Source organism: Schistocerca serialis, chromosome 6 (assembly GCF_023864345.2).
Source record: "Schistocerca serialis cubense isolate TAMUIC-IGC-003099 chromosome 6, iqSchSeri2.2, whole genome shotgun sequence".
NCBI classification, from domain to species: domain Eukaryota; kingdom Metazoa; phylum Arthropoda; class Insecta; order Orthoptera; family Acrididae; genus Schistocerca; species Schistocerca serialis.
The window spans coordinates 708804552-708829181 of NC_064643.1; the positions used below are offsets into that span (position 1 = coordinate 708804552).

The window sequence follows — 24630 nt, forward strand, 5'->3', positions numbered from 1 at the left end:
CACACAAAACACCGAATTTTGATTCTTGTATTGAAGTACTGTCAAAACTGAAACGTAACAGACATTTTTACTGAAGTTGGTCTAACGGTCACTGTTAAGATAATCATTTACAGAGTGGAAGGATTTGCCTATCAGAAAGTCTTTCAAACTCTGCTTAAATTGCGCTCTATATAAAACCAAGTTTTTAATTGTTGCTTGCGTTCCTGAATGTTGGACCCCTTTTTGGACCAGGGCCTTCGTGTAGATTGATCTTAGTCCTGGTATTGATACTATCTATGGAGCTATTGTTTGGGAATAGAGATCTATTACTTGCAACAAATTTCATTAAGGGATAAATATACTGAGAAGCAGTGGTTAGAATAAAAAGTTCCTTCATCGGGTATCTACATGATGTTCTTGAATTTACACCACAAATATGTCTTAATACACGTTTTTGCACGCTAAAAGCTTTTGCTCGGTCGACGAGCTGCCCAGAATATTATCTGGTATCACACCCTAATAGCAAGCAAGCAAGAAAGCAAGAAAAGTTAGCAATTCTTTTGTATTTATATCTCCTAAGCCTGATATCGTTCTCACTGCAAATACAGACTTGTTTAGGCGCTTCAGCAGTTCTGTGTTACGCCCTTCCCAATTGAATTTATTATTGAGTACAAATCCCAGAAATTTAACACTGTTCGATCTGCATGTCTTCAAATGTTTTATACATGCAGGAAGGAAATCTACAGGTTCTGAGCTGCATCTTGTGGATCCTTCCAAAATTTAATGTCACTGAATTAGCTTTCAACCATTTGTTAATGACAGTGAAAATTTGATTAGCAGCCATTTCTAAACCTCTAATTGACTTCCTACTTATTGCCATATTTGTATCATCTCCAAACAAAACTATCTTAGTATACGGCAATGTAACGGACAAGAGGTCGTTAGTGTACACACAAATAGGCAAAGGACCTTAGACGGAACCTTGAGGTACACCACATGTTATTAATTCCTGATCAAATGAAGACTGTCTGCTTATTACACACGTATTTCGCAACGACACCTTTTGCTTAGCCAGTGACACCATAACATTCTAATTCCCTTAAAAGAATGCTGTGGTTCACACAGTCAAATTCTTCGACAGGTCACAGAAAATGCCAGTGGCATCTGATTTGTAGTCTAATGGATTCGTTGTAGCCCCGCTTGGCTAATGTTACGAAGAGAAAGATAAAACTGTTTCACAATCTGCTGTACAAATTTACTTTGCATTTCCTAATGCTCTAACATTACATGATTTTTCTTCGTGTTTACAACAACAACGTGTAAGCTTTCTTGGCGGATGCAAATTTGGTAGCACATGTTGGCGTCTGAAAGTGTTTAGTGCAATTTGCTGTGAAGAATGCGTCAAAAGTACAATCCCACATTTTCCTAGGATGGAACCTTGAGGTGGTTTACGATTTAACCACTGACATTCGCGCGTCATGTTCAGAAACCGTATGCGAAAACATTTTACCATTATCATATTAATAATGTCAGTGAATACCAGAGTTCAAACTTCATGGCAACACCCTGCCTATAACAACAAGTACAGAGTGCCCAACGAAGGAGTCCCTGATCACAGAATACAACATCCCGGAAATCAAGATCGATAGCCGACTGCCACAAGCTATTTTGAAATTTATGTACGACTTCTGTTTTAAATTCTTACAGCTTTCACGATAAACGTACCTTATGTACATCGATCTTAGTTTTAGAGATGTTTAATTTCGAAATCCGTTGCTCCTTCGCTGGACACCATGTAAGGAAAGTACAGATTACAGCTAAGTCTTCCTTTCTTAAGGCAACAGAGAGAGGATGTGAATGTACTTAGTTACGCAATTGTTCATCGTAAAAGGTAATTAATTTATATATTCACAGTGATAGCTACAGGACGTTCGTCGATCTTAATTACGAGAAAATGTCACCCCATACACAGCAGATATATTCAACGCTTTCGTACACATTGTCACGGTGATGAAAGTGCCCTACCTTAGCGTCAACAATCTATTTTACCCTACACGTGGTGACAATTATGCGAGAATGAAAAGGCGTAAGGGCTATATCAATGTCTGATATGCCTTCTAGCCATTACATCATCCCTTCTTACAACAAAAATTTCGAGTGTGACCTCTACAGTTTCTGTATTCAGTGCACTACACTATCGCCATGCTGAGTTTATGGACAGCATGCTAATTTACTGGCAAGCAGTCGAATAACCTACCTACCGTAGTCACGGTTGACATCAACAAGAAGGAAAGCAAAACAAAAAAATACCTCTGGTGATGTTATCCAGCGATTATCCTGTCACCACCTCCACATTGCATGGCATGCACTGTTACCAGTCGCAACGTAATGTTTTCCGGACACGCAACTGTCGTGCTACAACTTCTGTTGGCGACAAGAAAGAACTCTTTACTCAGAAGAGCTAATGAACCGCTAGAAATATTCAGAAGTAGAAGCGGCCCCCATAAAACTGTTTGAAACACATTTGCGATTATTTCTGTCAGAGTACATCATACTGCGTACTGCATACTGCATACTGCGATTGCAAAACTGGTTCACGAGATAACGTATCGTTCAGTAGGAACTTCCTTCGTATGTTAGCCTGTGGTAAGACAGTATTAATTTTCTATTTTGTGGTATCACTAACAAGTCAAATTCGAGTTCGTGGTTTATATACAACTGCCATTTTCATAAAACAAGTGTGTCAGTTTTCGTTGTGCTTCTACTGTCATTTGGAACAGTCAGTGTAGTTTGTCACAAAAAATAATGCGAAAGCAACAAATACCTAGAATTTGGTGGCAATAATACAGGGAAATGTAGAGAAAGTGAAACTAGTAGCCCGGGAATTTCGATGTATTTTTCGAACTCTGTATACATTTTACTGCTGTTGCAAAATGCGAACGTAAGAATAGATACCGGAGGAGGGAAATTACGCGAAACTGCGCCCGAGGAGTTGTTGGTACAAGGTTCAAATGGTTCAAATGGCTCTGAGCACTATGGGACTTAACATCTGACGTCATCAGTCCCCTAGAACTTAGAACTACTTAAACCTCAGGACATCACATTCATCCATGCCCGAGGCAGGATTCGAACCTGCGACCGTAGCGGTCGCGCGGTTCCAGACTGAAGCCCCTAGAACCGCTCGGCCGGGGTTGGCACAAGGAAGTCAGAATAAAAGTGAAGATAGAATATTGATCACATCTTCTCCAATCGAGGAGAACGATGAACCTCAATTCTGAAACCATCCTCCAACATAAGGCAATCAGCACCAGAACAAACAGCAGCGAAAAAACATAAATCTGATAACAAAACAAGTTCACTAAGAGCATCGTGAGCGATGTCCTACTAATTTTGCGGATAACATGCGTAAGTCGCATATTTATTTACCCAGAGACAGAGAGCAGAAGCATTAGAAACTCGTTTCCGACTAATGAGTTCATTTTGACTAATGTTTCACGATATTTACTGCAAAAATATTCACACTGTAGAATCATACTAATTCTGATGAATGGGGGAAATATCGACAGCGATTAGCACCTTAACTATCGCACATCTGATGAAAGATGCTTTTCACTGGAAGCAGGAATACTGCAAAGATCAAATCAGTCTTTAATATCTATAACGGAGGTGCAGTGACAGTTGTTTTAGTACTTAGTTTACGAGAAACACTTGACATTTACGCATTTAATAAAAAAAAAATATCGAAGCAGAAACAGAAATACAGGGTGTTCGAATGCGCAAGGGATATGACAGGACCGATCATTCGAAGCAAAAAGTATAGTATGAACTGATGAGCAAAAAACATTGTGACCACTGCCCACCGCAAATTTCTGATGCTGATGCTGCAGACACTTCACGCAGTAAGGAAAGAATGAAAGCGGAAGAGAGACCAACAGACAGTCACGATAGCGAAGATACGCAAATGCGAAAAGCCCGCTGATATAAGTGGTTTTCACAAAGGGCACGTTGTTGTGGCTCTGCGGCTGGAAAGAAGGATCTCTGAAACGGCAAAGCTGGTCGCCAGTTGGCATATTACAGTCAGAGCACCTATGGCAAGTGATTGAAGGATGGTAAACAACGAGTGTGCTGAGTTCGGCTTCCACGGGATCATGACAGCGGTGAACTACGTAAACGGTATGGCGGACCATCTGCAGCGCTTCACGCTTGATGTCTCCCCCTACGCAAATGACATCTTCCAGCAGGATAACTTTCCATTTTGTAGGGTCTGAATCGTGCTACAGTACTTTAAGGGGCGTTACTGCCAACTCACATTGATGTCTTGGCCAGCAAATGTGCCTGATCTGTAAGCACTGGAACACATATCGGGCGCCAGGCATGTGGCCGTAAAACCACCACACCTGTGGGTACACATCTGGTCACACATACTTCTCAAATCCTGTCAAGGACTTGTACAATCCATGCAAAGAGAAATCTCTATTCCATTGTGTTCGGAATGTGGAACAGCACGATGTTGAACAGGAGGTCATAATGTTTTGACTCATCTGTGTACATGGGCTCTAAAATGTAAACATTTTTAACAATGAGCAATTCATCGTCTCCGTTGCTGTGAAAAAATTCTCTTCTACTGAGGGTTTCTGGTTTACATATTTTGAGAGATTGTAGTATGGACGAAACCAGAAGAAAGAGTCCAGTAAATACGGGTTATAAAGCACATTTCTTAAGTGCTATGACCATTGGTTTATCTTCGCTACTGTGAAGTACATTTTTTCTACTAAACAAGGGCTCAAGGCTCTAAAGGGTATGTATTTTAGAATCGATGATTGCTGGACATATCTACTTGTTTTGGTCCATACCACCTACTCCCAAACTATGGAAAGCAAAAGAGCTTGTAGTTGAAGAGTGTTGTTTCACTGTATCGAAGGTGAAAATGTTCATACTACTTAAGGTATGCAACTACCTCTACATCTACACGGATATTCTGCAAATCACACTTAAGTGCCTGGAAGACGGTCCATCGACCCACCTTCAAAATTTTAAATGAACACCTACATTTTTCCGTGTGACCTCTAGTTTATTTTATTACGATCGTTTCTCCCTTTGTAGGTCGGCATCAACAAAATATTTCCGCATTCGAAGGGCAAAATTTGTGATCAAAATTTCTGATAAGATTTCACTGCAAAACACCCTTGTTTTAATTATGTCCACCGCAATTCCTTTATCGTATCAACGACATTCTCTCGACTATTACTGACTAATACAAAACGTGCTGCTGTTCTTCGAATTTTCTCGATGCACACCGTTAATTTTACCTGATAAGGATCCCACACCAAGAAGCAGTACTCCAAAAGAGGACGGACAAGCGTAGTGTAGGTGGTTTCTTTACTAGATCTGTTGCATCTTCTAAGTGTTCTGTTAATAAAACGCAGTCTTTGGTTTGCCTTCCCCACAACATTTTCTATATGTTTTTTTTCCTACTTAAGCTGTTCACAATTCTAATTCCTAGGAATTCGGTTGAACTCACGGCCTTAGATTTGACTGATCTATCGTCTAATAGGGGTTTAACAGTCTCCTTCTAACATTCATGTGAATGACCTCACACTTTTCATTATTTAAAGTCACTTGCCCATTTTCGCACCATACACATGTATTTTCAAATCGTTTTGCAATTTGTTTTGATCTTATGACGGCCTTGGCCGGCCGCTGTCGCCGAGCGGTTCTAGGCGCTTCAGTCCGGAACCGCACGACCGTTACGGTCGCAGGTTCGAATCCTGCCTCGGGCATGGATGCGTGTGGTGTCCTTAGGTTAGTTAGGTTTAAGTAGTTCTACGTTCTAGAGGACTGATGACCTCAGATGTTAAGTCCCATAGTGCTCAGAGCCATTTTATGGAGGCCTTATCAGACGATAAACAAGAACACCATCTACAAACAATCAAAGACGTTTGCTCATATTGTCTCCTAAATCGTTCATATTGATAATATAGTGCACAGGGCCTGTAACACTACCTTGGGGAACGCCAGAGGTCAATTCTGTTGCACTCGATGACCTTGCGTCACTTACTACGGACTGTGAATTCTCTGACAGTAAACCGTGGATCCAGTCACATGAGGCGATATTCCAAAAGCACGTAATTTGATAGCAAGCCGCTTGGGTGGTTGTTGTTGTAGTGGTCTTCAGTCCTGAGAGTGGTTTGATGCAGCTCTCCATGCTACCCTACCCTGTGCAAGTTTCTTCATCTCCCAGTACCTACTGCAACCTACAGCCTTCTGAATCTGCTTAGTGTATTCATCTCTTGGTCTCCCTTTTTTTACCCTCCACAATGCCCTCCAATGCTAAATTTGTGATTCCTTGCTGCCTCAGAACATGTCCTACCAACCGGTCCCTTCTTCTTGTCAAGTTGTGCCACAAGCTTCTCTTCTCCCCAATCCCATTCCATACTTCCTCATTAGTTATGTGATCTACCCTTCTAATCTTCAGCATTCTTCTGTAGCACCACATTTCGAAAGCTTCGTTTCTCTTCCTGTCTACACTGTTTATCGTCCATGTTTCACTTCCATACATGGCTACACTCCACACAAATACTTTCAGAAACGACTTTCTCACAATTAAATCTATACTCGATTTTAACAAATTTCTCTTCTTCAGAAACGCTTTCCTTACCATTGCCAGTCCACATTTTTTATCTTCTCTACATCGACCATCATCAGGTAATAGCAAAACTCATTTACTACTTGAAGTGTCTCATTTCCTAATCTAATTCCCTCAGCATAACCCGACTTAATTCGACTACATTCCATTATCCTCGTTTTGCTTTTGTTGATGTTCGTCTTATATCCTCCTTTGAAGATACTGTCCATTCCGTTCAACTGCTCTTCCAAGTACTTTGCTGTCTTTGACAGAATTACAATGTCATCGGTGAACCTCAAAGTTTTTATTTCTTCTCCAAGGATTTTAATACCTACTCCGAATTTTTCTTTTGTTTCCTTTACTGCTTGCTCAATATACAGATTGAATAACATCGGGGAGAAGCTACAACCCTGTCTTACTCCCTTCCCAACCACTGCTTCCCTATCACGCCCCTCGACTCTTGTAACTGCTATCTGGTTTCTGTACAAATTGTAAATAGCCTTTCGTTCCCTGTATTTTACCCCTGCCACCTTTAGAATTTGAAAGACGGTATTCCAGTCAACATTGTCAAAAGCTTTCTCTAAGTCTACAAATACTAGAAACGTAGGTTTGCCTTTCCTTAATCTTTCTTCTAAGATATGTCGTAAGGTCAGTATGGCGTCACGTGTTCCAGTATTTCTACGAAATCCAAACTGATCTTCCCCGAGGTCGGCTTCTACTAGTTTTTCCATTCGTCTGTAAAGAATTCGTGTTAGTACTTTGCAGCTGTGGCTTATTAAACTGATTGTTCGGTAATTTTCGCATCTGTCAACACCTGCTTTCTTTGGGATTGGAATTATTATATTAATCTAGAAGTACGGAGTCAATTTGAAATCCCTTGTCGACAGTTCTCAACACTTCCTGTGAGAAAATACACTCCTGGAAAATGGATAAGGAACACACTGACGGAAGTGAGTAAGACCTCCCGTACTTGCAATGGACACTAGGAGAGGGCGGTGCATGCGAAGATCAAACGCGCTGCGCTGTGGGCACACACGGAGCAGCATTATCGGTCGGGGAATGTTGGTAGCTGTGCAGCGGTTTGTCACCGCCAGCGCCATTGACAGACAGTTTGCCGTGGCATACGGAGTTCCGTCTGTGACTGCAACATTGTTAGCATGCCGTGACAGCGTGTACGCGAACCGTTTGAGCGAGGGCGTATAGTGGGCATGGGAGAGGCCGGGTGGACGTACCACTGAACTGCGCAACACATGGGGCGTGAGGTCTTCACAGTGCATCGATGTTGTCACTAGTGGTCAGCGGAAGGTTCAAAAAATGGTTCAAATGGCTCTGAGCATATACAGGGCGTTTCAAAAAGAAAGAGCAGATTTCAAACATTTATTTCTCAAAAACTACAAATGATAGAAACACAATTCAAACGTTTCTTGTCAGAGAAAGGTTCAAAGTTTTTCAATGGTCCGCGCAGAAGTTCCATGCAAATCCGCAGTGGCGCTGGCGTTTGTTTGTAGGAAAATGGCGACGACACCACAGGAACGATCATTTTGTGTGCTGCAATTTGCAAAGTTAGAGTCCATTGTTGGTGTGCAACGTGCATTCCGCCGTCAATTCAACAAACAGCCGCCTCGTCATAAGCAAATTTATGAGTGGCATCACAGATTCGTAGAAGATGGTTGCATCTGCAAGCGAAAAAGCACGGGTCGTCCACGCACATCGGATGAAAATGTCGAGCGTGTCCGTGCAGCTTACGAAAGGAGCCCTAGAAAATCCACGACACGGGCAAGTCACGAACTAAACATGTCTAAAACAACGGTATGGCGCGTTCTGAGTAAGCGTCTGCACATGAAGCCGTACAAACTGCAGTTATTGCAAGCATTGCGTCCTGACGACCACAACAAAAGGTTCGAATTTTCAACTGCAATTCTACAGGACATGGAAGAGGACAATTTTGCCGAACGATTAATTTTTTCAGATGAATCAACGTTTCACATTTCTGGTAAAGTTAATCGGCATAACGTACGAATTTGGGCGAGTGAAACTCCGAGGGACGTTATTCAACATGAAAGAGACTCACCAAAGGTTAACGTCTTTTGTGCAATTTCGGTAAACAAAGTTTATGGACCTTTCTTTTTCATGGAGAAAACTATCACAGGAACCATTTACCTGGACATGTTAGAAAACTGGCTATTTCCTCAACTTCAGGAAGATTCAAATCACTTCATCTTCATGCAAGATGGCGCCCCACCACACTTCTCTGAACCTGTACGACGGTACCTAAATAACACCATTCCAGGACGGTGGATTGGAAGAGCAGGAGCACAAGATCAATGTCATCGTCTGTGGCCTCCCAGGTCACCAGACCTTACTCCCTGCGATTTTTATTTGTGGGGGTACATAAAGGACTGTGTTTATGTCCCACCTATGCCCGCTACTCTTCAAGAGGTACGACATCGAATTGTTGCGGCCGTGAATTCGGTAACTAAAGACCAGTTGCGTCGTGTGTGGCAAGAAATGAGATACCGGTTTGATATTTGTCGTGTAACAAATGGTGCTCATATTGAGGTACAGTTTTGATATTTGTTGTGTAACATTTGGTACTCATATTGAGTGAAGGACCGTTGGAATTGTGTTTCTATCATTTGTAGTTTTTGAGAAATAAATGTTTGAAATCTGCTCTTTCTTTTTGAAACGCCCTGTATATTAATATATTAAATATATTTCGTATTATAAGATATTTTTAGTTTTGGCCGCTTTCTGCATGAGCAGAGCTTTAGCGAACGCTAACTTCTGCGTCTAGCGTTTTCCTAGAGCCAGCTGACACTAGCACATTCTAGCGCAAAACTAGAATTAGACAGATGCAAATAGTTCTGCTGTATGCCGTTAGACTGCGCGCGCTGCCTCTTTGCAGCTGACAACTGACTGTCACTTTACAAAGAAACTCGCATTTCAGACGACAATCGGCCATTGTTAATTTATTTCCAGTGCTTTCACAGACCGTAGTGTTTACATATTCAATAATCTGTATTAAAACAGTTGAGTTTTTAAAACGTAGTTTTTTCGGGAAGGTACAGTTCGCGTAGTTAAAAATGGACCGTTGGTTAAAAAGTGGGCATGCAGCTTTACTGTACGAATAAATGATGCCGTCCTCTTGGGTAAAATATTCCGGAGATAAAATAGTCCCCCATTCGGATCTCCGGGCGCGGACTGCTCAGGAGGACGTCGTTATCAGGAGAAAGAAAACTGCCGTTCTACGGATTGGAGTGTCAGATCCCTTAATCGGGGAGGTAGATTAGAAAATATAAAACGGGAAATGGATAGGTTAAAGTTAGATATAGTGGGAATTAGCGAAGTTCGGTGGCAGGAGGAACCAGACTTTTGGTCAGGTTAATACAGAGTTATAAATACAAAATCAAATCGGAGTAATGCAGGAGTGGGTTTGGTAATGAATAAAATAATAGGAGTTCGGGTAAGCTACTACAAACAACATAGTGACCGCATTATTGTGGCCAAGATAGACACGAAGCCCACGCCTACATCAGTAGTAGAAGTTTATATGACAACTAGCTCTGCAGATGACGAAGAAGTTGATGAAATGTATGATGAGATAAAAGAAATTATTCGGGTAGTGAAGGGAGACGAAAATTTAATAGTCATGGGTGTGGTGTCACCACCAGACACCACACTTGCTAGGTGGTAGCCTTTAAATCGGCCGCAGTCCGTTAGGATACGTCGGGCCCGCGTGTCACCACTATCAGAGATTGCAGACCGAGCGCCGCCACACGGCAGGTCTATAGAGACTTCCTAGCACTCGCCCCAGTTGTACAGCCGACTTTGCTAGCGATGGTTCACTGACAAAATACGCTCTCATTTGTCGAGACGATAGTTAGCATAGCCTTCAGTCACGTCATTTGCAACGACCTAGCAAGGAGCCATTACCAGTTACAATTGATGCTGTAAAACATGTACCGTCAAGAGCGATGTTCACCATTTATGAATAAAAGTTAAGTATTCCACAGCTACGTCCTTTTTTGCTAGTCTCATTTTCTAGACCTGTTCCAGACCTCACGCCAGCCTGCGTGAGCTAAAACGCGTGCCTTTCGGCTTCCTCTCATAGTGGGTTGGCTGTCTTGCCAATCCACAACAATAAGTGATTGGAATTCGAGAGTACGAAAAGGGAGAGAAGGAAACATAGTAGGTGAATATGGATTGGAGCTCAGAAATGAAAGAGGAAGCCGCCTGGTAGAATTTTGCTAACACTTGGTTCAAGAATCAGGAAAGAAGGTTGTATACATGAAGAACCCTGGAGATACTGGAAGATATCAGATAGATTATATAATGGTAAGAAAGAGATTTCGGAACCAGGTTTTAAATTGTAAGACATTTCCAGGGGCAGATGTGGACTCTGACCACAATCTATAGGTTATGAACTGTAGATTAAAACTGAAGAAACCGCAAAAAGGTGGTAATTTGAGGAGATGGGACCTGGATAAACTGAAAGAACCAGAGGTTGTAGAAAGCTTCAGGGAGAGCATAAAGGAACAATTGACAAGAATGGGGGAAAGAAATACAGTAGAAGAAGAATGGATAGCTTTGAGGGATGAAGTGGTGAAGGCAGCAGAGGATCAAGTAGGTAAAAAGACGAGGGCTAGTAGAAATCCTTGGGTGACAGCAGAAATATTGAATTTAATTGATGAAAGGAGAAAATATAAAAATGCAGTAAATGAAGCAGGCAAAAAGGAATACAAACGTCTCAAAAATGAGATCGACAGGAAGTGCTAAATGGCTAAGCAGGCATGGCTAGAGGGCAAATGTAAGGATGTAGAGGCTTACCTCTCTAGGGGTAAGATAGATACTGCCTACAGGAAAATTAAAGAGACCTTTGGAGAAAAGAGAACCACTTGTATGAATATCAAGGGCTCAGGTGGAAACCCAGTTCTAAGCAAAGAAGGGAAAGCAGAAAGGTGGAAGGAGTATATAGAGGGACTATACAAGGGCGATGTTCTTGAGGACAATACTATGGAAATGGAAGAGGATGTAGATGAAGATGAATTGGGAGATATGATACTGCGTGAAGAATTTGATAGAGCACTGAGACACCTAAGTCGAAACAAGGCCCCGGGAGTAGACAACATTCCATTAGAACTACTGACAGCGTTGGGAGAGCCAGTCCAGACAAAACTCTACCATCTGGTGAGCAAAATGAATGAGACAGGCGAAATAACCTCAGACGTTAAGAAGAATATAATAATTCCTATCTCAAAGAAAGCAGGCGTTGACAGATGTGAAAATTACGGCTGCAAAATACTAACGCGAATTCTGTACAGACGAATGGAAAAACTGGTAGAAGCCGACCTCGGAGAAGATCAGTTTGGATTCCGTAGAAAATGTGGGAACACGTGAGGCAATACTGACCTTACGACTTATCTTAGAAGCTACACTAAGAAAAGGCAAAACTATGTTTCTAGCATTTGTTGACTTGGAGAAAGCTTTTGACAGTGTTGACTGGAATACCCTCTTTCAAATTGTGAAGGTGGCAGGGGTAAAATACAGGGAGCGAAAGGCTATTTATAATTTGTACTGAAAGCAGATGGCAGTTATAAGAGTCGAGGGACATGAAAGGGAAGCAGTGGTTGGGAAGCGAGTGAGACAGGATTGTAGCCTCTCCCCGATGTCATTCAATCTGTATATTGAGCAAGCAGTAAAGGAAACAAAAGATAAATTCGGAGTAGGTATTAAAATCAGTGGAGAAGAAATTAAAACTTTGAGGTTATCAGATGACATAGTAATTCTGTCAGAGAAAGCAAAGGACTTGGAAGAGCAGTTGAATGGAATGGACAGTGTTTTGAAAGGAGGATATAAGATGAACATCAACAAAAGCAAAACGAGGATAATGGAATGTAGTCGAATTGGGGGATGCTGAGGGATTTAGATTAGGAAATGAGACACTTCATGTAGTAAATGAGTTTTGCTATTTGGGGAGCTACGTAACTGATGATGGTCAATGTAGAGAGGATATAAAATGTAGACTGGCAATGGCAAGGAAAGCGTTTCTGAAGAAGAGAAATTTGTTAACATCGAGTATAGATTTAAATGTCAGGAAGTCGTTTCTGAAAGTATTTGTATGGAGTGTAGCCATGTATGGAAGTGAAACATGGACGATAAATAGTTTGGACAAGAAGAGAATAGAAGCCTTTGAAATGTGGTGTTACAGAAGAATGCTGGAGATTAGATGGGTAGATCACGTAACTAATGAGGAAGTATTGAATAGGACTGGGGAGGAGAGAAGTTTGTGGCACAACTTGACTAGGAGAAGGGATCGGTTGGTAGGACATGTTCTGAGGCATCAAGGGATCACCAATTTAGTATTGGAGAGCAGCGTAGAGGGTAAATATCGTTGAGGAAGACCAAGAGATGAGTACACTAAGCAGATTCAGAAGGATGCAGGCTGCAGTACGTATTGGTGAGATGAAGAAGCTTGCACAGGATAGAGGAGCATGGAGAGCTGCGTCAAACGAGTCTCAGGACTGAAGACCACAACACCAACAACAGTTCGCGTAGTTAAAAATGGACCGTTGGTTAAAAAGTGGTTCGTTAAAACGAGATAGGCTTGGAGATGAAGAGGAAGATAATGCATTTGTTATACTAAACACGCAGATTTGAAAACAAAGATTTTGAGCAATAATCAAAAATTTAACAATAACAATGATAAAGCACTCCGTCTTCAGGCCACGAGTGACGTACCGGGACTATCCGACTGCCGTGTCATCCTCCGTGGAGGATGTGAATAGGAGTGGCGTGGGGTCAGCACACCGCTCTCCCGGCTGTTATGATGGTATTCTTGACCGAAGCCGCTATTATTCGGTCGAGTAGCATCTCAATTGGCATCACGAGGCTGAGTGCACCCCGAAAAATGGCAACAGCGCACGGCGGCCTGGGTGGTCACCCATCCAAGTGCAGACCACGCCCGACAACGCTTAAATTCGGTGATCTCACGGGAACCGGTATAACCACTGCGGAAGGTCGTTGCCACAATAACAATGATGGCTTTATTGAAAAAGTTTTAAGCTCAATATTTTTTCAATAATAATAATGTCAATGTTTTTTCTAAGTACCAAAAATAGAAAACGTATAAAAATACTCTTAATTTGGCTTTTCTAGGTACTTGATACTGTGACATTACAAAGTACCAATGATGCTCGAGAAAATTTTGTTGGGAGCCCCTGCGCCAGGGGTATCAGCGAGAACAATTCGCAACCGTCTCCATGACTGCAGCTACAGTCCCGCAACATCGTTCAGCCCGTCGCCAGTGGTGTCACGATAGGCATTTGTGGAAGGACTTTGATGAGAGTATGGTTCAAATGGTTCTGAGCACTATGGGACTTAACTTCTGAGGTCATCAGTCCCCTAGACATAGAACTACTTAAACCTAACTAACCTAAGGACATCACAGATATCCATGCCCGAGGCAGGATGCGAACCTGCGACCGTAGCGGTCGCGCGGTTCCAGACTGTAGCGCCTAGAACCGCTCGGCCACAGCGGCTGGCAGTGATGAGAGTAGCTTGTGCCTTGTTGCCAGTGATGTTCGTATGCATGTGTGGCGTCGTGCAGGTGAGAGCGAAAATCAGGAGAGTATACGACACTGGCACAAAGGGCCAACACCTGGCATCATGGTGTGGGGAGCAATATCGTACACTGGCTGTACTCCTCTGGTGATCATCTTGGCTACATTGAACATACCATCATCCAACCTATTGTGCTACCAACAGGACAATACACATCCATATGTATCCCGTGCCACTCAACGTGCTCTTTATGGTGTATGTCAACTACCCTGGCAACCACGATCCCCAGTCTGTCCCCCGTTGAGCGTGTTTGTGATGGGATGAAACATCATCTTGCACCGTCTTCACGCCAGGCACAAACTCTGGCCCAGCTGAGGCGCCAGCTGGAAACTGCATGGCACTCCATTGCACAAGACTACATTCAGCACCTCTACGATCGTCTCCATGGGAGTATTGCAGTCTGCATTGCTGCAAGAAGAGATTTTACATGGCACATTTTGCACACTCTTTTGATTGTACTCGTCTTCGTATGGCTCTGTCTGTGTTATCATGTGTTGTATACGTCCTCAGGGATGTGTCAATAAAATGTCCCCCTGCTGGGGCGACGAATGTTAATTATTCATTTTCCAGGAGTGCAGTTAGTTTTGTTTCACAAGAACGATGCCTTTTAGAGTCCATGTCCACTACACACTTTGCTTCGGATGGTCGTTGCTCTCGCATCCCTTAGGGTTGACCATTCATCCTTCGACACTCCGAACGTGCATTGGAGGAAGTGCTTCAGATTATACGACGGTACTGTGTTAAGGGGAGATTTAAATCTTTTGGTTCAGAAAATCGATTTTTTTTAAGTTGCATTTTTGGATCCATAAAAGTGTTTAGAATCCACCACTGAATTTCCGAATACGGAACGGAAATGTTTGTTATTCGCAGTTGAACAAACCAATGCACCTGCCTGAAATCAGCCTTTTTCAGGGACTAGTTTTTGCTTTCGGAGGACGTGTTCTTGTACCGGTGATTGGGAGGAAATACACTAAATTCAAATGAAAGTTTGAACGCGTGTGTTTGGCAGTTATCCCCCAAGCATTTGCATTCTGTTGCGAAGACTGTGGAGATTGCGACTTTCGTGGCAGTGAGCAGCTTCAACGAAGGGTATTCAGCAATTCTGAAGACTTTGACAACGATGGACGTCACCCTGGGATTCTATTCGACGTAGTTCGCCAAGCATTCGGATGACTACCGGATTCAAGCGGCCGAAAATTGCTTGTCACCGGCCGTACGAGTGGCTCTGGAGCAGCGCAGGATGGCCCAGATCGAGCATAACGCCATCTATGAGGGAGAGGAAGGACTAGTTTATGGACCTGGAATAGCAGATTGAACGTACGTTGCATAATATTGCATTTACATGTAGTCAAAGCTTCAAACGCGTTTTTCTCGGAGTGACTTTCATTTTAACGCGGGGTACGGTAACTTCAAATATACTGAACCGATTGGCACGATTCTTTGTTTCCGACGAAGATAAGTAAATTGTCTAGGAGTTGTATCACTTTTACTCATATCCATTGTCGTGTAACCGACAAACACCGCACTTGCCAAGTGGTGGCCTTTAATCGGTCGCGGTCAGTTAGTATACGTCGGACCCGCGTGTCGCCACTATAGGTGATTGCAGACCGAGCGCCGCCACACGGCAGGTCTAGTCTAGCGAGACTCCCTAGCACTCGCCCCAGTTGTACAGCCGACTTTGCTAGCGATGGTTCACTGGCTACATACGCTCTCATTTGCAGAGACGTCAGTTTAGCATAGCCTTCAGCTACGTCATTTGCTACGACCTAGCAAGGCGCCATATTCAGTTACTATAATTATTTCAAGAATGTGTTCTGAACAGATAATATTGTGAATCATGTACCGTCAAGAGAGACGTTTATCATTAATGGATTAAAGTTAAGTATCAAATTAATTACGTCCGCTTTCTGAATTCTCATTCCTTGTCATATTCCAGACCTCACGTCAGTATAGTTCTTCCCTCCTCACGCCAGCCTGCGTGAGCTAAAACGAGTGCATTTCGGCCTCCACTCGTAACACGGTGTTGGCTCTTCTGCTAAAACAAAATCCATCATCTATAAATATTTTTACTCGGCCGACGAAGTCAAAAAATCGACAAACCCCAATTGTTTTCAAATGGTCGCCATTTTGTTTCCTATGGTCCAAACAACTTAAGCGAGGTACAACTCCTAATGAATCTTGTAGACTTCGCTAACGTCAACTCAATTTTGATTTCAGACGAGCCGGCTGACCTTGTGACATGCCGCGCGTGGAGATCTACATCGAAACTTTGTTTCGTTCCGGCGGCACTTCCGCCTTCGCTCTTCGACATTTCTGGTCGAAAAAATTCCAGTTTGTAGAGGAAATATCAATAAACATTTTGACCAAATTTGACGTTGATATTTATAACACATCCAGAGCAGAAAAAGTCTCAAATAACATGCCTTTTACCGGCCAAAGATAGTAAACCTCCCCGTAAGAGTACTTGAATGATATTGCAGCGTTTTCCCTGCCGTGGTTACAGCAACAATCCGGGGGCAGGGATTCCCGCCTGCGCTTCTCGCTGCGAGGCGTGAGGATCCACTGCGTTCTCGCGCCTGGGATCCCCCAGCCACTGCGCATGCGCCGGCCAGTTGGCGACCAGCGGGAATCCACCGGCGCCTCAGTTGCGCTTCTGCACCCGGCTCACCAAGGTGGGGCGCTCGACGCAGGTTGGATATGCAACGTCATAAACTCACGGACCTGGAGCACTGCACACTAGCATGGTGATCGCGATCGCGTTACCACGTGCAAAAATAGAGTGTAGCCCCGTACTACACTGAGATTTTCGTTTAGCCTATCTGATAATTGCGAAGCAGTCTGCGAAGGAACCGCTAACAGCAGATAACAGCCGTGCTTGCGTGTGTCACAAACGGAACGCAGTTTTGACGATAATTTTTAAAGTAACATGGAGAGTGATTGTGTGTATATTACTGCAGAGGATTTGTAGACAGTCGAGAGGGAACAAGAACCAGGAAGAATGACACGGCTGGTATTCGTGTTCATCGCTGTCTTCGCACTTCACACGTGCCTTGATGGTAAGTTAATCACGACGCAAAAGCAGTGAGAAGTTATTGTACACCATTAATAATTTATTTGAAAGATATGTGTAATATTATCGAAAACTACTGCCGATATATTTCAAGCAACGTCACACTGCTAACGCCTGAAGTACTTGACTAATATAGTGCTTAAACATACAAGCAGTTTAGGTAACCTCTTCAGTAACGTACCGTAGTTCTGAACAGTTCGTCGATTTCGTTCACAGGTCGCATGAACTTAGTATATTTTATTTGGTACTCGTAATTGCTATAGATCTACAACCATACTTATAAAACACTTACTGCACGGACATGCACTACCAATAAAACCAAGACATATTGTTTGATAACCGTAATTAGAATTTTGAAATTTTTCGTTCTAATTCATTCCTCATTTAGAAAACTCAAAGAAGTTAATGATTTACATGGCAACCCAAGTAACGAGAACTTACCATTTCCGTGCTATAAGAAGAAACAAATTAAACGTAGCACACTTCTGCATCTGTTGTAATTTTGAGTGAGGCTGATAATTACCATTTTCAGAATCATCTTACATACATTTTAGCAGTTTTCATTGTTGAGGTACAGACAGATATCGCTCTCACGTGCCACATTACAAGGTTTCTTCGTCCATTCATTGCCTACATTAAGTTTGCCTCCTACGTATCAGTTAATTAGTTATAAATGTGGAAATTACTGCCTCCCTCCCACTGGATCCCGTGTCTTACGCCAGTTCTACTACAACAGGGAAATGGTACCTCCATTACACAACGTCGCACTAATTAAAACCACAACTCAGTAACATTCTTCCCGTGATGTTCATTGGTAAGTGGAGTTTGAAAATTTACTGTACACGAGAATCGTTTTAGAGAAAGCAGAAAATAGAAACGTATGTAACACTCCCACAAAGGACTGTAAACGCTATGTACCATTAGTCCAAATGAATCTGCAGCGCTCCGACGAGATAAAATAATTTGTAGAACATGTGTTCTTGCTACTCCTACGTAAGCCATTGTTACAGGACGTTAATCAAGACATTACAATGAAGATGGATGATATTCGCTATACCCAAACTCTCTCAATAGTTTGGACTTGACCATCACGCCAAGCGTTCATTGTTTTTGTAGAGACTTCGGAAAGTAATAATAGAATTTTAAGGCAACGTACGGTTGGTAATTTGAAAAGTGAATAACGGCGAGTACAATCAGTATTCGGGTAAAAACATGGATAAGCGCAAAAATCAGTCAGTCGGGCATTATGGTCTTTGTTAGCGAGACTCTTCATGTAAATCTCTAACGGAACAATGCGTTAAGGCGTAACATGCATATGTAAATTTGTTACTACATACAGACAGTAAACAGCTAGCTCCAGACGACGATCACCATGAAATTTTGAGTATGTACTTTCTTAAGAGTCGGAAATGAAAAATATAGTTCGCTATTTTACATGTAAAGCATAAAGGAATGCTACCTACCCTTGGAGTATGTTCGTATCTACTTTACTCTACAGAACACTTCTTCTAACATTCAGTTCTGGAATCGCTCAAATATCCACTTTCGTGGTTCAGAGGTCAGCGGTTTTGGCTCCTAAACTAAGACCGCAGGTTCTAATTCCGGAAATGGTGAGTATGCGTTGATGGGAGTACTACAACGTGACGCAGTGAGCCTGAGAGAAAACTTGGATAGTTGCTGAAGAAAACGTGCAGGCTATGAGTTTGAAAGTCGACAAGAGTGGCGGGAAGAGCATTATACTACCTATGTCTCTTCAACACTGTTACCCAGTGTTCTACAGGATGCTAATATGACTTGTTCGTTGGGTTGCTGAATTCAGGAACATTGGTAATTGTCGGGGCAATCTCTCTATCCACCGCCAGATTTAGAAAACAATGAGTAATATGATTACACAGTTCGACCGATATTGATTTCAATCATTATTTTAAACTACGTAACCTCTTCTGGCTCTAACGTAGTATTTAAGTTCGACTGTGCATACAGCATTCAGAGATGAGAACGAAGTTTTTCGCGGCGGCACTTATGTATAAAATATTCTCGGTATTCTTGCCACGTCAGTTCTGGATAAAATCTCGAGCTTTCGACGATTACCTCCATCGTCATCGTCAGGAGCTGACTGTCTCTACTGCTGCTATGGTAGCCTCTATATAGCCCGAAGACGGCTTCTGATTGGTCGGATTCTGATTGGTCGGCGATTACGTGCTGCTGTCTCAGACGGTGTCACTGTGTGCGCCGGTGGCGCCACCGCTTCCGTTTAAACGTAAACCTTGGAAGGAACGTCTCTGCTGCTTCTCTGCATCAAGCGCTCGTTTCCACGCACAGCTCAGATGGTATCCGCTATCGCGGTTAAAGTTCTTTTGGCTCATTCTGATTTCAACAGCCTCCTTAATAACAGAATCCCAGTACGTGGAGGCATGGGACAGAATTTTAGTTTCATCGAACAATATTTTGTGTTTGTTCGTGAGGCTGTGCTCCGCAATTGCCGATTTCTCAAGCTCTCTATTTTTAATGTGGCGTTGGTGTTCTGCACAGCGGTCGGAAACGGTACGAATAGTCTGACCTATATAATTGCTTCCACACTCACAGGGTATATTATAAACACCGGGGACCCTGAGGTCGAGATTGTCCTTAACAGGGCGCATCATCTCCTTAATTTTCTTAGGAGGACGAAAAATCGGTCTAATACCACGTCTACGCAGGACTCTTCCTATTTTGCTGGAAATTGCGCCACAAAAAGGAAGAACCGCAATCGGTGTTTCATCCTGTGAGGTTGCAGCATTATCACGTTTCCTTCTTTTGGAGAACGCTGCCTTTACATAGCGTGCACTATAGCCGTTCTTTCGGAACACGTTCTTTAGGTGATTAATCTCGAACCTTAAGTGGTCCTCGTCAGAAACAGTTTTGGCTCTATATACCAACGTGTTCAAAACGGCTCTCTTCTGAGCAGGGTGATGGAAACTCTGTGCGTTAAGATATAAATCGGTATGCGTCGGCTTACGGTATACAGAGTGGCCAAGACGCCCGTCCGTCTGTCGTTGTACTAAAACGTCTAAGAAAGGCAGTCTCCCTTCCTTCTCCATCTCGACAGTGAACTGGATGTTCGAATGGATGCTGTTCATGTGTTCAATGAATTCTTTAAGAGCTTCTTCGCCGTGTGGCCAGATCATAAATGTATCGTCAACGTAACGATAAAATAAGGACGGACGGAGGGGAGCCGAATTTAGTGCACGTTCTTCAAAATTCTCCATAAAAAAGTTAGCCAATGATGGAGACAACGGAGAGCCCATTGCCATGCCGTCTGTCATTTCATAAAATTTATTACCATACAAGAAGTAGGTGGTCGTCATCACGTGCCGGAACAATTTTATAGTTTCAGGAGGAAAGAGATCCGCCAGCATTTTCAAAGTGTCCTCCACAGGAACTTTTGTGAACAGCGACACCACATCCAGGCTGACTAAAATGTCATTAGGACCAACTCTAATATCTTTGATTTTCTCAATGAACATCTGGGAGTTTTTGATGTGATGTTCACACCGGCCAACTATAGGAGTCATCAACTTTGTTAAGTATTTGGCCAGCTTATAAGTAGGAGAACCAATTGCACTGACAATAGGTCTCATGGGAACATTATCCTTATGGAGCTTCGGTAGTCCGTACAACCTAGGCGGTCGAGGAGCTCGGACTCTGAGATTTTTTGTAATATCGTCTGGAAGCCCGGAATTCTTCAGTAACTTCATGGTTTTTCTGCTGTACGTCAAAGTTGGGTCCCGTTTAAGACACTTATACGTACTGTCCTCCAACAGTGAAGTCATTTTTCTATGATATTCGGTAGTATTAAGGACCACGGTGGTATTTCCTTTGTCAGCTGGTAATATGACAAGATCTTCATCCTTCTGAAGTAAACGGAGCCCCTCCCTCTCCTCTCTACTAATATTAGACCTGGGAGGCTTAGCTGAGGCCAAAAAGCGACTGGTAACAAGTCTCACTTCGTCGGCGTCGTGCTGTGCAAGATGCCGCACAGCCTGTTCTACTCCACTGATAAGATCCACGATGGGTATAGTACGTGGTGTAGGAGCAAAGTTCAAACCTTTATTAAGGGCCGAGATGGCTCCTTTGTCCAGGTTCTTGCCCGATAGGTTGACGACAGTGCGTGCTGGACAAAGGAGCCATCTCGGCCCTTAATAAAGGTTTGAACTTTGCTCCTACACCACGTACTATACCCATCGTGGATCTTATCAGTGGAGTAGAACAGGCTGTGCGGCATCTTGCACAGGACGACGCCGACGAAGTGAGACTTGTTACCAGTCGCTTTTTGGCCTCAGCTAAGCCTCCCAGGTCTAATATTAGTAGAGAGGAGAGGGAGGGGCTCCGTTTACTTCAGAAGGATGAAGATCTTGTCATATTACCAGCTGACAAAGGAAATACCACCGTGGTCCTTAATACTACCGAATATCATAGAAAAATGACTTCACTGTTGGAGGACAGTACGTATAAGTGTCTTAAACGGGACCCAACTTTGACGTACAGCAGAAAAACCATGAAGTTACTGAAGAATTCCGGGCTTCCAGACGATATTACAAAAAATCTCAGAGTCCGAGCTCCTCGACCGCCTAGGTTGTACGGACTACCGAAGCTCCATAAGGATAATGTTCCCATGAGACCTATTGTCAGTGCAATTGGTTCTCCTACTTATAAGCTGGCCAAATACTTAACAAAGTTGATGACTCCTATAGTTGGCCGGTGTGAACATCACATCAAAAACTCCCAGATGTTCATTGAGAAAATCAAAGATATTAGAGTTGGTCCTAATGACATTTTAGTCAGCCTGGATGTGGTGTCGCTGTTCACAAAAGTTCCTGTGGAGGACACTTTGAAAATGCTGGCGGATCTCTTTCCTCCTGAAACTATAAAATTGTTCCGGCACGTGATGACGACCACCTACTTCTTGTATGGTAATAAATTTTATGAAATGACAGACGGCATGGCAATGGGCTCTCCGTTGTCTCCATCATTGGCTAACTTTTTTATGGAGAATTTTGAAGAACGTGCACTAAATTCGGCTCCCCTCCGTCCGTCCTTATTTTATCGTTACGTTGACGATACATTTATGATCTGGCCACACGGCGAAGAAGCTCTTAAAGAATTCATTGAACACATGAACAGCATCCATTCGAACATCCAGTTCACTGTCGAGATGGAGAAGGAAGGGAGACTGCCTTTCTTAGACGTTTTAGTACAACGACAGACGGACGGGCGTCTTGGCCACTCTGTATACCGTAAGCCGACGCATACCGATTTATATCTTAACGCACAGAGTTTCCATCACCCTGCTCAGAAGAGAGCCGTTTTGAACACGTTGGTATATAGAGCCAAAACTGTTTCTGACGAGTACCACTTAAGGTTCGAGATTAATCACCTAAAGAACGTGTTCCGAAAGAACGGCTATAGTGCACGCTATGTAAAGGCAGCGTTCTCCAAAAGAAGGAAACGTGATAATGCTGCAACCTCACAGGATGAAACACCGATTGCGGTTCTTCCTTTTTGTGGCGCAATTTCCAGCAAAATAGGAAGAGTCCTGCGTAGACGTGGTATTAGACCGATTTTTCGTCCTCCTAAGAAAATTAAGGAGATGATGCGCCCTGTTAAGGACAATCTCGACCTCAGGGTCCCCGGTGTTTATAATATACCCTGTGAGTGTGGAAGCAATTATATAGGTCAGACTATTCGTACCGTTTCCGACCGCTGTGCAGAACACCAACGCCACATTAAAAATAGAGAGCTTGAGAAATCGGCAATTGCGGAGCACAGCCTCACGAACAAACACAAAATATTGTTCGATGAAACTAAAATTCTGTCCCATGCCTCCACGTACTGGGATTCTGTTATTAAGGAGGCTGTTGAAATCAGAATGAGCCAAAAGAACTTTAACCGCGATAGCGGATACCATCTGAGCTGTGCGTGGAAACGAGCGCTTGATGCAGAGAAGCAGCAGAGACGTTCCTTCCAAGGTTTACGTTTAAACGGAAGCGGTGGCGCCACCGGCGCACACAGTGACACCGTCTGAGACAGCAGCACGTAATCGCCGACCAATCAGAATCCGACCAATCAGAAGCCGTCTTCGGGCTATATAGAGGCTACCATAGCAGCAGTAGAGACAGTCAGCTCCTGACGATGACGATGGAGGTAATCGTCGAAAGCTCGAGATTTTATCCAGAACTGACGTGGCAAGAATACCGAGAATATTTTATACAGCATTCAGAGATTTATAACTGACGTTCTTTTAGGCGCCGATGCTAACTCTTGATAACTTACAGGAATCCTCGTCAATGTGAAAATCTCCATTAACTGGTATCGATTGTGGCAAATTGTTCTCGGCAATTTACTGATCGACATCCTACAAACATCTACAGCAAACAGGACGTGACAATGTGATTCCCGAAAACTCGTAGACACCCTCCGAATAGTAGCGGCTAAAATCTCGAGAAGCATTAGTCGTCATATGACGACAACCTCTACCAACACATTGGAGAAAGTTGAAGACGCATCCACAGCGGCTTCTACGGAGTCTTCGAATTTGATAGCACGAAAAGCAAGCACAAGGTGAAACCTGCACGAAAACAATCCTGAGGTACAGCCACGGCGGATACACTAATGATCTAAACTTTTTCTTCTGAACTTGAGAACTTCTCATTAGTTATCTAGACCAATATCCACAATATAATGAAGTATGCTGATTTTCACAGAAATAAAAATATCCCGAGAGCAAATCACGTTCACGCATCCTGGACAGCTGTTCGTACTTATTCAACTGACAGTATACTTTTCATTGACCTGTATTCATATTAAGAAAAAGAACAATGAAAAGAAATCCATTTCAGAGAAATGCGCCATTCCTCAACGCAGTAAATTAGTTCTAGCTCCGTGAGAGCGCCTGGGCATAATTTAGAGTAATACAGGTAATCCAGACAGACGTGACGCTACGACAAACACACTGACTCGCATCAGCAGGAGTGGCATTAAATTTATCACCTACAGAGTGAGATTTTTCTGTGAAATTCCCGTACAGTTTCAGGTAACAGATTAAGTAGCTTCTTTGACTGTTCATAGCTTCTTCCTTAATCCACCTTCTTGTCTTACAGCTTACGCTGCGTGTCTCATGACTAATTTATCGTCGTAACGCTAATCTCTTTTTTTCTTTACTTCGAGTACTCAGTCGATGTGGAGACAGCTTGCCATACAGTTTGTCGAATCAACATATAAAGGAGAGTCGGGTTGTTACGTTATTGTGATTGTGTCTCGATGAAGTATTGACTCTACAAGCTGACAAAATTGGCAG

General features: G+C 43.0%; 1 protein-coding gene across 1 annotated transcript in view; it reads left to right on the forward strand.

Annotated features, from left to right (window-relative positions):
* The first annotated feature begins 16898 nt into the window (after positions 1 to 16898).
* Positions 16899 to 24630, forward strand: part of LOC126484104 (uncharacterized) — an 857095-nt gene continuing 849363 nt past the window's right edge. Inside the window, exon 1 of the mRNA XM_050107481.1 lies at positions 16899 to 17280. Coding sequence (XP_049963438.1) covers positions 17223 to 17280 — 58 coding nt within the window. The 5' untranslated portion in view covers positions 16899 to 17222. The remainder of the gene's footprint in view (positions 17281 to 24630) is intronic.